The 15,960-nt window shown below is 46.9% G+C and overlaps 1 protein-coding gene across 1 annotated transcript in view; it reads right to left on the bottom strand.

Moving 5' to 3' along the window:
* Positions 1–5,625, bottom strand: part of braf (B-Raf proto-oncogene, serine/threonine kinase) — a 34,917-nt gene extending 29,292 nt beyond the window's left edge. The window contains exons 1-2 of the mRNA XM_060903303.1: positions 5,425–5,625; positions 120–221 (exon numbers count right to left, since the gene is read on the bottom strand). Of these exons, the coding sequence (XP_060759286.1) occupies positions 120–221; positions 5,425–5,604 (282 nt within the window). The 5' untranslated portion in view covers positions 5,605–5,625. The remainder of the gene's footprint in view (positions 1–119; positions 222–5,424) is intronic.
* Positions 5,626–15,960: the final 10,335 nt, after the last annotated feature.

Here is a 15,960-nt window from a genome sequence, read left to right as displayed (position 1 = left end):
CCAAGTCTTACAAAAGGCAAATTAGTGATCTGGCAGTAATGATTATCTCGAAGACTTCTACTTCTGTGCTATAACTCTCACTCTCTCTCTCAACACATTTTCACACCTAGTCAACTCACCTCCAGGTATATGGACGGAGGGTTGTGCTCACCACCAAACTTGTCCAGAAGTGCCTCTATGTGCTCTTGAGTCAGCTTAATCATCTGTTTGATATTCCATATCTGAGAAATGAGAAATTAAAGTTTAAGTATTCCAAGGAATTGAACTACTGCGTTCGTTTTGGGTCAAGTCTTCTAAACTACAATCCACACGCTTCAACATGGTGCAAAAGCAAACGCTGGCCCTACGCAGAGGAAACACGGCCCTGGCGATGAGCTCAGTGCTGCGAGAACTTCCACAATCCCCAGCCAAGTGGGAGCTGAGCTCTAAAACTTGGAACCATAACAAGACAACAGCAGCTCTGCAGTGGAGACGATGCCATGAAAGGGAGAAGTTGAGGGACCAGTCAGTCAGTCACAAGAGACAGCTGGCATGCTCTAATTGAACTGTTCATATCATATATATACTCTTGTGATTTAATAGAAAAACACATCAGTGATCAATTTAAAACACATAAATAACCTAATATAACTGAGAAAACAACTACGTTATCAACCTGATGACGGAATCTACGTAAAAACGGATAAGTCTGGGATGACTAAGGGTCTTGAGGTGCGTTTTAATGATCTGATTTAATTCATTTTCCTTACCAGCACTAAATATTGCTTGCTCAAGAGCACTCCAGCTCGTCTTGCTGGTCCAGGGACTCGAACCAGAAACCTTTCGGTCCCAAAGCGGCTTCTCTAACCAGTAGGCCATAGCTTCAACTGAAATCAATACTTGATCACAATCGGTCTACACGAACTGGCTCGGTCAAATCGCGACTACAAAAAGCCATCCCATTTCTTCGAACAGAATCTAAAAACTGACCGAAATGGTCATCTTTATTTGCACTGCATTACATGATAATAAAAAGAAGTTGTTTTGCCTTTTGACAGCAGGCAATACAAGCAATATTGCGAAAGCAATTGTGACCAAATCGACTGCAAACGCATAAGAAAGGCCAAGCATCAGACAAAACTGGGGCGAGCTGGGCCATTTAAAAAAAAAAAAAAAAGGGGGGGGGGGGGGGGGGGGCAACCAAACCAGACTATATTAAATCCTGTTGTACTAATTCAAGCTAATTAGATAAATCAGGACCGTTTTGTGACAAGACGATATGTGACAGATGAGATCCCACAAACACTTCGACAAAAAAGGAAACGCTTAACAGATCCTGAAATATTGCACATCGCTACTCAAGTAATGCATCATTGAGAAACACAATATTGCACATAGTCCTTGTTTTAGCAAGTCAGCTTGAAGCATGAGCTGTCTTAACAGAAAAATCCACCCTGAATCTCTTGCAAAATTTATCTCTTTTTATACTGAACGTGCGAATCGTGAGTAGCCTCAAAAATATTTATATTTTTCATGAAAATTCTGAGATTACTTTTCCTACATTACCAAACAATGCTGTTTGACGACCTGCTGATCGTGGATTTAGCAGTTGCTCCACCTCGTCATCCCTTCACTCTGCTCTAACAGACAAGGTTCCAAACCTTCAACTTTCATGCTATTCGTCAACGTTGTCATCTTGTCAATCACTAACTAGCTGAGGCAGGTCTCGGTGCAACTGCATTATGTACCTGCATTGCATTCTGGATCTTTGAGTCCGACGTTTGCCATCGCCCCTAGTTAGTTTTACACCACAGTTCTCATTAAGAAAAAAAAAGCATTGTTGCTTTGCTTTTAGGACCCAACAGTGAAGCCTAACTGTCATTACTCATGTTTGAGATCGTTCAATCTGATTTTCCTATTAAACACCATCACACAACAGTTTGTTCCGGTTCACTAATTTGATCTGGAACGCTGCTCAAACAGGATTGCTGATATTTAACATAACAGCACTGGGACGTTTCATCATGTGCGTCAGTCCGCTCATCTCTGTCCTGCACGTAAAATTCCACTTCGCAATTTGAAAAGTACTACACACATGGTAAATCATACTTTTCAGGAATATAACAAAACTCATCAGATGAAGATGAAAAGGAAGACGGGATGACAATTTTCCCAGATAGAGGAACGTACAAATTAACATGAGCTAGTTAGCCAGCGACCTAATGAGCTAAAGCGACTGTGCTGTGGCTTCTTTGGGATCCGGTTCCACTCGTGGAGCAAAAATAAACAATTTTTGTCCATCTTGTGTCCAAAATATCACTTACTCGATATTAAATTGTTGTATATAGAGCCATTGTATAAAAACGATACATCACATTTGAGGTCGTGTTGTTGTATCAAATGATTATCTACAGTCTTGTGCCTACAACCGAATCACAGCTCAGGGTTCTTCAGAAAATCTGAAGAAGAAAACTTTGTCACATGCACACTTCAAGCACAGTGAAATTCATCCTCTGCATTTAACCTATCTGAAGCAGTGAACACACGCGTGCGCGCACACACCAGAGCAGTCAGGGGTTCGGTACCTCGCTCAAGGGCACCTCAGCCCAAGGCCGCCCCACGTCAACCTAACTACATGTTTTTGGACTGTAGGGGAAACCGGAGCACCCGGAGGAAACCCACAGAGACACGGAAAGAACATGCAAACTCCACACAGAAAGGCCCTCGCCGGCCGCTGGGCTCGAACCCGGAACCTTCTTGCTGTGAGGCGACCGTACTAACCACTACATCACTGTGCCGTGAAATAACTAGCTTTAAAAAATTTGCAGCATCATCTGCGTCTTCATCGTCGTCTGCCATGCCACGGCATAGTCACGTGAGAGTCGCTCAACAAACATGTCGCTTCCAGTCATGCTAGACCCAAATTGAAGAAATTTCATAGTGGAGTCGCAGCGGAGATGATCTAGATCGCTTAAACACTGAAATACAAGGGTTTTTTTTCTCTAGGATCGCACACCATCTCCGTAGGTGGAGAAAACCTCCGGTCGTCGGCGCTTGATGATATTCAGTCCAACAGCACTCCCTCGTGTGATGTCGCTTAATTGTAACCGCACTAGCAACGTCCCCTTGTGACATCAGCACAACACAACACAACACACTAACTTCTCGCAGGAATAACACAACTTACAGCAGCAAGCAACAAAATCAACACCAGGATTGCATCAAACATTTCAATATAAACTTACACTACCGTTCAAAAGTTTGGGGTCACTTTGAAATGTCCTTATTTTTGAAAGAAAAGCACTGTTCTTTTCAATGAAGATCACTTTAAACTAATCAGAAATACACTCTATACATTGCTAATGTGGTAAATGACTATTCTAGCTGCAAATGTCTGGTTTTTGGTGCAATATCTCCATAGGTGTATAGAGGCCCATTTCCAGCAACTATCACTCCAGTGTTCTAATGGTACAGTGTGTTTGCTCATTGCCTCAGAAGGCTAATGGATGATTAGAAAACCCTTGTACAATCATGTTAGCACAGCTGAAAACAGTTGAGCTCTTTAGAGAAGCTATAAAACTGACCTTCCTTTGAGCAGATTGAGGCCCTGTCCACACGGCAACGGATTCAGGTGAATCCGATAAAATTGTTTTATCGTTTCGGCCTGGCGTCCACATGGCACCGGCGTTTTGGGTGCCGCAAAACGATATTTTTTGAGAACGGTTTCCAGAGTGGAAAAATCTGGCAATGGCGCCGTTGCGAAGTCGTCTGGATGAGTAGAACGGATTTGTTTACGATGACGTCACAACCACATGACTAGAACAAGCAGCACTCGCTCATTCACGCCGGGTAGAAGAAGGAGTTTATGCGCATGCGTCTACTTCTATTGTTCTGGTGTCTCCGATGGGACCGCCTTAAGGCCAATTTATGCTGACAACGCAGTCCTCGCAGATGGCGTCTGCGTAGCCCCCCCCCTTCGCAGACGCTCTGCGCGCACCTCCCAAAAATTGTAACCACCGCAGAAGCCTCGCAGACAAGAGGGCTCTGATTGGTCCACTCTACATCCGCTGTACACGCACTTTCCCGGTTTGTTTTGTTTTCACGACCGCCATTTTTAAAAACACGAGCGAAGATGGAGCAGCATGAAGAGCGGTTGATCGAGGAAGTGAGGAACATCTATACGACTCCAGTTCTAGTCATTATAAGTAACCGGAGGATAAACACTCCACTAACCACACCCACCAACTACTCCTAGCGATTTCGCGCCCCCTTGCGTTGTGGCGGTGCGGTGAATAACATCGCGCACGCCTATTACTCCCCGCTCAACGATAAATTACAACTGTCTGCGAAAAGCTATCTGCGAAAGCCTTGTCGCAAGAGCATGCAGAGGCCCTTACAGCGCCCCTAGAGGTGTGGCATGTGTATTGCATCGTTTTCACCAAGCGTTACCATATGAACCTGATATTTTACTGATCCGTTGCCCATGCGGACGCGATATTATTTTTACCCGCTTAAAAAAAAATCTCGTCGCCGTTGTCGTATGGATGTAGCCTAAATGCTCAAAATGGCCAGAAAAACGTCTTGACTATATTTTCTATTCATTTTACAAATAAAAGTGGGACTTTTCATGGAAAACACAAAATTGTCTGGGTGACCCCAAACTTTTGAACAGTAGTGTACGGTAGCTACACCATAGCAAATGAAGGCCAGCACTGGCTACACAATGATTACACTGCCTGCAAATAGCATTAGCAAAACGCTAAACATGCTTAAAATAATAATAATTAAAAAAAAAAAACAGTTCCTGAACCAGAAGGAACACTTTATGAAGTCAGGAATTGGTGCAAAATGAGAGTACAGGCTGCAGTTTTGAACACACACACAGAGAGAAAGAAAGATAGAAAAAGACAGATAGATGAGTTGCCTCAGATATCTAGCCGAATAGGATGTACATGTATTATGGTGTAGCTCGAGTGTTAGCACGGATGCTAACAAGAACAGAGCTACAGCTGCAGTGAGCTCAGGGAGAAAATAAAGCACAGAGTGAAACACAGCCAGGCCTCGGAAAACTGCAGCGAGAAGAGAAAAAAAAGAAAGAAAGACATAAAAGAACCTGTCTATCTATATCTGAAGAACACCTCGGCGGCTATAATGATGCTCCTGGTCAGCTACATACATACCATACATACATACATACATACACTGTCTCTCTGTGTGTGTGTGTGTGTGTGTGTATATATCCACCTATATACATTATAGTCAATCCATTTTTTAATGTATAACTGTGTGTGTGAGAGAAAGAGAGAGAGAGAGAATGTATATATTATGTGCATCATCTCGCCCCCCTCCCGTGCAACGCATCCCCCGCGATCCATATTAGAGCCGGTGTTTCCTGAAGGTCTCCTCCATCCAGGCACATCTCCCCCTCCTCAAAAGCTGCCGTACCTCCTCGGGAATGTCGTGGCGATGCTCGGCCTCGGCGGACGCGGAACACGCCGTACAGACCGGACCGAACCCCGCGCTCAGCGCCTCCAGTCCCGGCCCCGGCTCCCGCTCCGCGTCGTGCGCCATCGGCTCTCCGTTAAAGACGGCCGGTGGGGACTCGGCGCTGCTCAACGCCGCCATTTTAAACTACGAGACACCGAGTGGGGAGAGGTAAAAAAAAAAAAAAAGAGAGAGAGAGAGAGAGGAGGTGAAGGAAGGAAGGAAAGAAGGAGGGAGGGGGAAACAGTGTGAAGAGGAGAAGAAAAGTGAAGTGACGCTGGAAAACGGGACGTTTTGACTCCTTAATATGGGCCGAAAACAACATTACAGTAAATATGGAGGAAGTATTTAGAGATTAAACTCTCTCACACTGACTCCAGTGCGAAGTGATAACATGAGGAAACTCCGGCTGCAGGGACATTTCCCGGAAGTTTGTACATGCAGCCGACTGTACAAAAGTCTGAGGCTCCTTATTTGCTTTTCTCTTTAGGGTTGTTTGGGTACTGTGTCAAATTGATTCAGACTGGTTCTTGTACCAGTTTTTAAGTGAAGGACAAGTTAAAGAACAGATTGCAGGTGATTTCTTGACCTACACTACTGTTCAAAAGTTTGGGGTCACCCAGACGATGTTGTGTTTTCCATGAAAAGTCACACTTTTATTTGTAAAATGAATAGAAAATGTTTCCCGGGTTTCCTCCGGGTGCTCCGGTTTCCCCCACAGTCCAAAGACATGCAGGTTAGGTTAACTGGTGACTCTAAGGCCGAATCCCATTTCACCCCTTGGCCCTTCCCCTCCATTTTGCGCGTTCACGTGAAGGGGTAGGGGTATCCCAATCCCAGTTAACGCGGAGGGGTAGGGGAAGGGGTAGGGCTTCTGTACCCCTCCAAACGGAGATTTTCCTGGAGCTGACTCCGAACGAAGGGGTTTGAGTGATTTCCCACAATGCCATGCGGATTTCAGCGAGATTTCATGCGGATTTCAGAAAGATGGCGGTTCCCGCGGCGAAAGATTGTCATAAATGTATTTTCTCCATTATTTACGTGTTTTAAGTTGTTATCCAGAGGAAACACGCCGCTTGATTCGCTTTCGAGCTGAGAATGAGCAGCGATTTCTGAAATCCAAGCTGCTGCTAAAAATCTTTGGGAGTGAGTATTGTTTTCGGTTGCTTGACTGCGTACGTTTTGTTCTGTTATCCTCGCTTTTATTGTTTACATGAGTGTTCTGATACCTCATTCTGTCGGATGTGGTGCACGAAGCGCCAAAGATATCCCATTCAGTGGTGTAAGTTAACAAATCACACCCTGCCAGCAGAGATTTCTGGTTCTGCCTCTGGCTCTGACTGTAGCGGCTGGTCGCAGCCAATGACGCATTTGGTCGCGTTTTGCTAACGTAAACGCTGACGGAGGTACGCGATGACGTATGTGATCGTTGAAGGGCTATCCCAATACGTAGGGGTTGAATTTCAAGCCCTATCCCTTGTAGCTCAGTTTCAAGGGGAAGGGCCAAGGGGAAGGCGGAGGGGAAGGGGTAGAAATTAGAATTGGGATTGGGCCTAAGGCCGAATCCCATTTCACCCCTTGGACCAACCCCTTGGCCCTTCCCCTCCATTTTGCACGTTCACGTGAAGGGGTAGGGGTATCCCAATCCTAGTTAACGCGGAGGGGTAGGGGAAGGGGTAGGGCTTCTGTACCCCTCCAAACGGAGATTTTCCTGGAGCTGACTCCGAACGAAGGGGTTTGAGTGATTTCCCACAATGCCATGCGGATTTCAGCGAGATTTCATGCGGATTTCAGAAAGATGGCGGTTCCCGCGGCGAAAGATTGTCATAAATGTATTTTCTCCATTATTTACGTGTTTTAAGTTGTTATCCAGAGGAAACACGCCGCTTGATTCACTTTCGAGCTGAGAATGAGCAGCGATTTCTGAAATCCAAGCTGCTGCTAAAAAGCTTTGGGAGTGAGTATTGTTTTCGGTTGCTTGACTGCGTACGTTTTGTTCTGTTATCCTCGCTTTGATTGTTTACATGAGTGTTCTGACACCTCATTCTGTCGGATGTGGTGCACGAAGCGCCAAAGATATCCCATTCAGTGGTGTTAGTTAACAAATCACACCCTGCCAGCAGAGATTTCTGTTCTGGCTCTGACTGTAGCGGCTGGTCGCAGCCAATGACGCATTTGGTCGCGTTTTGCTAACGTAAACGCTGACGGAGGTACGCGATGACTTATGCGATCGTTGAAGGGCTATCCCAATACGTAAGGGTTGAATTTCAAGCCCTATCCCTTGTAGCTCAGTTTCAAGGGGAAGGGCCAAGGGGAAGGCGGAGGGGTAGGGGTAGAAATTAGAATTGGGATTGGGCCTAAGGCCGAATCCCATTTCACCCCTTGGACCAACCCCTTGGCCCTTCCCCTCCATTTTGCACGTTCACGTGAAGGGGTAGGGGTATCCCAATCCCAGTTAACGCGGAGGGGTAGGGGAAGGGGTAGGGCTTCTGTACCCCTCCAAACGGAGATTTTCCTGGAGCTGACTCCGAACGAAGGGGTTTGAGTGATTTCCCACAATACCATGTGGATTTCAGCGAGATTTCATGCGGATTTCAGAAAGATGGCGGTTCCCGCGGCGAAAGATTGTCATAAATGTATTTTCTCCATTATTTACGTGTTTTAAGTTGTTATCCAGAGGAAACATGCCGCTTGATTCGCTTTCGAGCTGAGAATGAGCAGCGATTTCTGAAATCCAAGCTGCTGCTAAAAAGCTTTGGGAGTGAGTATTGTTTTCGGTTGCTTGACTGCGTACGTTTTGTTCTGTTATCCTCGCTTTTATTGTTTACATGAGTGTTCTGACACCTCATTCTGTCGGATGTGGTGCACGAAGCGCCAAAGATATCCCATTCAGTGGTGTTAGTTAACAAATCACACCCTGCCAGCAGAGATTTCTGGTTCTGCCTCTGGCTCTGACTGTAGCGGCTGGTCGCAGCCAATGACGCATTTGGTCGCGTTTTGCTAACGTAAACGCTGACAGAGGTACGCGATGACGTATGCGATCGTTGAAGGGCTATCCCAATACGTAAGGGTTGAATTTCAAGCCCTATCCCTTGTAGCTCAGTTTCAAGGGGAAGGGCCAAGGGGAAGGCGGAGGGGTAGGGGTAGAAATTAGAATTGGGATTGGGCCTAAGGCCGAATCCCATTTCACCCCTTGGACCAACCCCTTGGCCCTTCCCCTCCATTTTGCGCATTCACGTGAAGGGGTAGGGGTATCCCAATCCCAGTTAACGCGGAGGGGTAGGGGAAGGGGTAGGGCTTCTGTACCCCTCCAAACGGAGATTTTCCTGGAGCTGACTCCGAACGAAGGGGTTTGAGTGATTTCCCACAATGCCATGCGGATTTCAGCGAGATTTCATGCGGATTTCAGAAAGATGGCAGTTCCCGCGGCGAAAGATTGTCATAAATGTATTTTCTCCATTATTTACGTGTTTTAAGTTGTTATCCAGAGGAAACACGCCGCTTGATTCGCTTTCGAGCTGAGAATGAGCAGCGATTTCTGAAATCCAAGCTGCTGCTAAAAAGCTTTGGGAGTGAGTATTGTTTTCGGTTGCTTGACTGCGTACGTTTTGTTCTGTTATCCTCGCTTTTATTGTTTACATGAGTGTTCTGACACCTCATTCTGTCGGATGTGGTGCACGAAGCGCCAAAGATATCCCATTCAGTGGTGTTAGTTAACAAATCACACCCTGCCAGCAGAGATTTCTGGTTCTGCCTCTGGCTCTGACTGTAGCGGCTGGTCGCAGCCAATGACGCATTTGGTCGCGTTTTGCTAACGTAAACGCTGACGGAGGTACGCGATGACGTATGCGATCGTTGAAGGGCTATCCCAATACGTAGGGGTTGAATTTCAAGCCCTATCCCTTGTAGCTCAGTTTCAAGGGGAAGGGCCAAGGGGAAGGGGGAGGGGAAGGGGTAGAAATTAGAATTGGGATTGGGCCTAAATTGACCGTAGGTGTGAATGTGAGGCTACGTTTACATTAGACCGTATCTGTCTCGTTTTCTTCGCGGATGCACTGTCCGTTTACATTAGACCCCCTGGAAACGGGAATCCGCCAGTGTCCACGTATTCAATCCAGATCGTGTCAGCTCCGGTGCTGTGTAAACATTCAGAATACGCGGATACGCTGTGCTGAGCTCTAGCTGGCGTCCTCATTGAACGACGTCACTGTGACATCCACCTTCCTGATTCGCTGGCGTTGGTCATGTGACGCGACTGCTGAAAAACGGCCGAATCCCATTTCACCCCTTGGACCAACCCCTTGGCCCTTCCCCTCCATTTTGCACGTTCACGTGAAGGGGTAGGGGTATCCCAATCCTAGTTAACGCGGAGGGGTAGGGGAAGGGGTAGGGCTTCTGTACCCCTCCAAACGGAGATTTTCCTGGAGCTGACTCCGAACGAAGGGGTTTGAGTGATTTCCCACAATGCCATGCGGATTTCAGCGAGATTTCATGCGGATTTCAGAAAGATGGCGGTTCCCGCGGCGAAAGATTGTCATAAATGTATTTTCTCCATTATTTACGTGTTTTAAGTTGTTATCCAGAGGAAACACGCCGCTTGATTCACTTTCGAGCTGAGAATGAGCAGCGATTTCTGAAATCCAAGCTGCTGCTAAAAAGCTTTGGGAGTGAGTATTGTTTTCGGTTGCTTGACTGCGTACGTTTTGTTCTGTTATCCTCGCTTTGATTGTTTACATGAGTGTTCTGACACCTCATTCTGTCGGATGTGGTGCACGAAGCGCCAAAGATATCCCATTCAGTGGTGTTAGTTAACAAATCACACCCTGCCAGCAGAGATTTCTGTTCTGGCTCTGACTGTAGCGGCTGGTCGCAGCCAATGACGCATTTGGTCGCGTTTTGCTAACGTAAACGCTGACGGAGGTACGCGATGACTTATGCGATCGTTGAAGGGCTATCCCAATACGTAAGGGTTGAATTTCAAGCCCTATCCCTTGTAGCTCAGTTTCAAGGGGAAGGGCCAAGGGGAAGGCGGAGGGGTAGGGGTAGAAATTAGAATTGGGATTGGGCCTAAGGCCGAATCCCATTTCACCCCTTGGACCAACCCCTTGGCCCTTCCCCTCCATTTTGCACGTTCACGTGAAGGGGTAGGGGTATCCCAATCCCAGTTAACGCGGAGGGGTAGGGGAAGGGGTAGGGCTTCTGTACCCCTCCAAACGGAGATTTTCCTGGAGCTGACTCCGAACGAAGGGGTTTGAGTGATTTCCCACAATACCATGTGGATTTCAGCGAGATTTCATGCGGATTTCAGAAAGATGGCGGTTCCCGCGGCGAAAGATTGTCATAAATGTATTTTCTCCATTATTTACGTGTTTTAAGTTGTTATCCAGAGGAAACATGCCGCTTGATTCGCTTTCGAGCTGAGAATGAGCAGCGATTTCTGAAATCCAAGCTGCTGCTAAAAAGCTTTGGGAGTGAGTATTGTTTTCGGTTGCTTGACTGCGTACGTTTTGTTCTGTTATCCTCGCTTTTATTGTTTACATGAGTGTTCTGACACCTCATTCTGTCGGATGTGGTGCACGAAGCGCCAAAGATATCCCATTCAGTGGTGTTAGTTAACAAATCACACCCTGCCAGCAGAGATTTCTGGTTCTGCCTCTGGCTCTGACTGTAGCGGCTGGTCGCAGCCAATGACGCATTTGGTCGCGTTTTGCTAACGTAAACGCTGACAGAGGTACGCGATGACGTATGCGATCGTTGAAGGGCTATCCCAATACGTAAGGGTTGAATTTCAAGCCCTATCCCTTGTAGCTCAGTTTCAAGGGGAAGGGCCAAGGGGAAGGCGGAGGGGTAGGGGTAGAAATTAGAATTGGGATTGGGCCTAAGGCCGAATCCCATTTCACCCCTTGGACCAACCCCTTGGCCCTTCCCCTCCATTTTGCGCATTCACGTGAAGGGGTAGGGGTATCCCAATCCCAGTTAACGCGGAGGGGTAGGGGAAGGGGTAGGGCTTCTGTACCCCTCCAAACAGAGATTTTCCTGGAGCTGACTCCGAACGAAGGGGTTTGAGTGATTTCCCACAATGCCATGCGGATTTCAGCGAGATTTCATGCGGATTTCAGAAAGATGGCAGTTCCCGCGGCGAAAGATTGTCATAAATGTATTTTCTCCATTATTTACGTGTTTTAAGTTGTTATCCAGAGGAAACACGCCGCTTGATTCGCTTTCGAGCTGAGAATGAGCAGCGATTTCTGAAATCCAAGCTGCTGCTAAAAAGCTTTGGGAGTGAGTATTGTTTTCGGTTGCTTGACTGCGTACGTTTTGTTCTGTTATCCTCGCTTTTATTGTTTACATGAGTGTTCTGACACCTCATTCTGTCGGATGTGGTGCACGAAGCGCCAAAGATATCCCATTCAGTGGTGTTAGTTAACAAATCACACCCTGCCAGCAGAGATTTCTGTTCTGGCTCTGACTGTAGCGGCTGGTCACAGCCAATGACGCATTTGGTCGCGTTTTGCTAACGTAAACGCTGACGGAGGTACGCGATGACGTATGCGATCGTTGAAGGGCTATCCCAATACGTAAGGGTTGAATTTCAAGCCCTATCCCTTGTAGCTCAGTTTCAAGGGGAAGGGCCAAGGGGAAGGCGGAGGGGAAGGCGGAGGGGTAGGGGTAGAAATTAGAATTGGGATTGGGCCTAAGGCCGAATCCCATTTCACCCCTTGGACCAACCCCTTGGCCCTTCCCCTCCATTTTGCACGTTCACGTGAAGGGGTAGGGGTATCCCAATCCTAGTTAACCCGGAGGGGTAGGGGAAGGGGTAGGGCTTCTGTACCCCTCGAAACGGAGATTTTCCTGGAGCTGACTCCGAACGAAGGGGTTTGAGTGATTTCCCACAATGCCATGTGGATTTCAGCGAGATTTCATGCGGATTTCAGAAAGATGGCGGTTCCCGCGGCGAAAGATTGTCATAAATGTATTTTCTCCATTATTTACGTGTTTTAAGTTGTTATCCAGAGGAAACACGCCGCTTGATTCGCTTACGAGCTGAGAATGAGCAGCGATTTCTGAAATCCAAGCTGCTGCTAAAAAGCTTTGGGAGTGAGTATTGTTTTCGGTTGCTTGACTGCGTACGTTTTGTTCTGTTATCCTCGCTTTTATTGTTTACATGAGTGTTCTGACACCTCATTCTGTCGGATGTGGTGCACGAAGCGCCAAAGATATCCCATTCAGTGGTGTTAGTTAACAAATCACACCCTGCCAGCAGAGATTTCTGGTTCTGCCTCTGGCTCTGACTGTAGCGGCTGGTCGCAGCCAATGACGCATTTGGTCGCGTTTTGCTAACGTAAACGCTGACGGAGGTACGCGATGACGTATGCGATCGTTGAAGGGCTATCCCAATACGTAGGGGTTGAATTTCAAGCCCTATCCCTTGTAGCTCAGTTTCAAGGGGAAGGGCCAAGGGGAAGGGGGAGGGGAAGGGGTAGAAATTAGAATTGGGATTGGGCCTAAATTGACCGTAGGTGTGAATGTGAGGCTACGTTTACATTAGACCGTATCTGTCTCGTTTTCTTCGCGGATGCACTGTCCGTTTACATTAGACCCCCTGGAAACGGGAATCCGCCAGTGTCCACGTATTCAATCCAGATCGTGTCAGCTCCGGTGCTGTGTAAACATTCAGAATACGCGGATACGCTGTGCTGAGCTCTAGCTGGCGTCCTCATTGAACGACGTCACTGTGACATCCACCTTCCTGATTCGCTGGCGTTGGTCATGTGACGCGACTGCTGAAAAACGGCGCGGACTTCCGCCTTGTATCACTTTTCGTTAAAGAGTATAAAAGTATGAAAATACTGATGCAAATACTGCCCATTGTGCAGTTATGATTGTCTTTAGGCTTGCCATCCTTCCACTTGCAAGTAGTAAGTGATATGCGCTGGGATCACACACACAACGGCTCAGTCCCGAATCGTGGCTTGTGCACTTCACTCGCGCGCTGTGTGAGCTGCGCAGGGCCGGAGTGCGCACCCTCCAGAGGGCACTCGCTGTTCAGGGCGGAGTGATTTGGAGCGCAGGATGCCTGCGGAGCCGAGCGTATCCGTGTATTGGTGTTGCTGTGTGCACGGCTAACGGTTTTAGTGTAAACGCGAATCGTTTTAAGAACGTTAATCTGATGATCCGCTGATTCGACGTAATGTAAACGTAGCCTATGTGTCAGCCCTGTGATGACCTGGCGACTTGTCCAGGGTGTATCCCGCCTTTCGCCCGTAGTCAGCGGGGATAGGCTCCAGCTTGCCTGCGACCCTGTAGAACAGGATAAAGCGGCTAGAGATAATGAGATGAGAGATGAATAGAAAATATAGTTAAGACATTTTTCTGGCCATTTTGAGCATTTAATCGACCCCACAAATGTGATGCTCCAGAAACTCAGGCTACATCCACACGACAATGGCAACGAGATGTTATTTAAAAATGTATCGCATCCAAATGGGCAATGATCAGTAAAATATCAGGTCCATATGGCAACGCAACGCTTGCTGAAAACGATGCAATACACATGCCACACCTCTAGGGGTGCTGTAAGACGGTCCCTTCAGAGACACCAGAACAATAGAAGAAGTAAGGATGCATGCGCATAAACTATTATGCGCGAGACTTCATATTAGCCACAAAGTCAGGAAAATCTGTTCGTAAAATTACATTATAATGACCAAATACAATGAAAAGTATTTTTCCAGTCTCACCTGTGAAAGGTAATCCCATGTGATCTCGTTTGGACGGCAAACCTGTTGGTACAGTTAAACACAGCTAATCTTTATTCTCCGCTTTGACCTCTCCAAAATGGCGGCGAGGATGACGTATGATTCTACGCGGAAGGCGGCATCTTTAATGGTCCGGAATAAATTGAATGCTACACGTTGATGGATTAATTTGTTGTTTCTCACCTGTGAAAGGTAATCCCATGTGATCTCGTTTGGACGGTAAACCTGTTGATACAGTTAAACGCAGCACATGAATCTTTATTCTCCGCTTTGACCTATCCAATATGGCGGCGAGGATGACGTATGATTCTACGCGGAAGGCGGTGTCTTTAATGGTCCGGAATAAATTGAATGATACACGTTGATGGATTAATTTGCTCTTCTACGCCCTTTTTGAGGAATGTATTGTCGGACTTAAACCAACATCTGAAGAGGTGAGATCGCTCCTTTTTTTCCCGATTTTTGCTGGCGGGATTGACTCTGCCCTAAGGGCAGAGTCTCTCTCTCTCTCTCTCTCTCTCTCTGTCTCTCACTTTGCACCATTACACAATAAATATTCACAGTGAAAATATTTTGTAAGCGCGTTTCATGAACCAAGTTATAGGATTTGTTGACAACTCGCATCGAGTTCGTTACACTTCTACCCGGCATGAAGCACTGACAGTCATGTGGTTGTGACGTCATCGTAAACAAATCCGTTCTACTCATCCAGACGACTTCACAACGGCAACGTTGCCAGATCTTTCCACTCTGGAACCCGTTCTCAAAAAGATTGCGTTTTGGGCACCCAAAACGGCGGTGCCGTGTGGACGCCAGGCCTAAATGATAAGCAATTGTATCAGAGTCACCTGAATCCGTTGCCGTGTGGACAGGGCCTCAATCTGCTCAAAGGAAGGTCAGTTTTATAGCTTCTCTAAAGAGCTAAACTGTTTTCAGCTGTGCTAACATGATTGTACAAGGGTTTTCTAATCATCCATTAGCCTTCTGAGGCAATGAGCAAACACATTGTACCATTAGAACACTGGAGTGAGAGTTGCTGGAAATGGGCCTCTATACACCTATGGAGATATTGCACCAAAAACCAGACATTTGCAGCTAGAATAGTCATTTAGCACATTAGCAATGTATAGAGCGTATTTCTGATTAGTTTAAAGTGATCTTCATTGAAAAGAACAGTGCTTTTCTTTCAAAAATAAGGACATTTCAAAGTAACCCCAAACTTTTGAACGGTAGTGTATGTGTATGGTAGTTTTGTGTAATCTGCTATAAGATGGGAGAAACAAATGAAGTGATTCTCGGAGAGGACATTTTTTTTTTTTTGACAATTCAGAATCCACTAGGGCGGCACGGTGGTGTAGTGGTTAGCGCTGTCGCCTCACAGCAAGAAGGTCCTGGGTTCGAGCCCCGGGGCTGGCGAGGGCCTTTCTGTGTGGAGTTTGCATGTTCTCCCCGTGTCCGCGTGGGTTTCCTCCGGGTGCTCCGGTTTCCCCCACAGTCCAAAGACATGCAGGTTAGGTTAACTGGTGACTCTAAATTGACCGTAGGTGTGAATGTGAGTGTGAATGGTTGTCTGTGTCTATGTGTCAGCCCTGTGATGACCTGGCGACTTGTCCAGGGTGTACCCCGCCTTTCGCCCGTAGTCAGCTGGGATAGGCTCCAGCTTGCCTGCGACCCTGTAGAACAGGATAAAGCGGCTACAGATAATGAGATGAGAGATGAGAATCCACTACTTCCATAG

This window comes from Neoarius graeffei, chromosome 21 (genome assembly GCF_027579695.1).
Source record: "Neoarius graeffei isolate fNeoGra1 chromosome 21, fNeoGra1.pri, whole genome shotgun sequence".
NCBI lineage: Eukaryota > Metazoa > Chordata > Actinopteri > Siluriformes > Ariidae > Neoarius > Neoarius graeffei.
The sequence above is the reverse complement of the archived record's forward strand: the minus strand, read 5'-3'. Positions and strand labels throughout refer to the sequence as shown.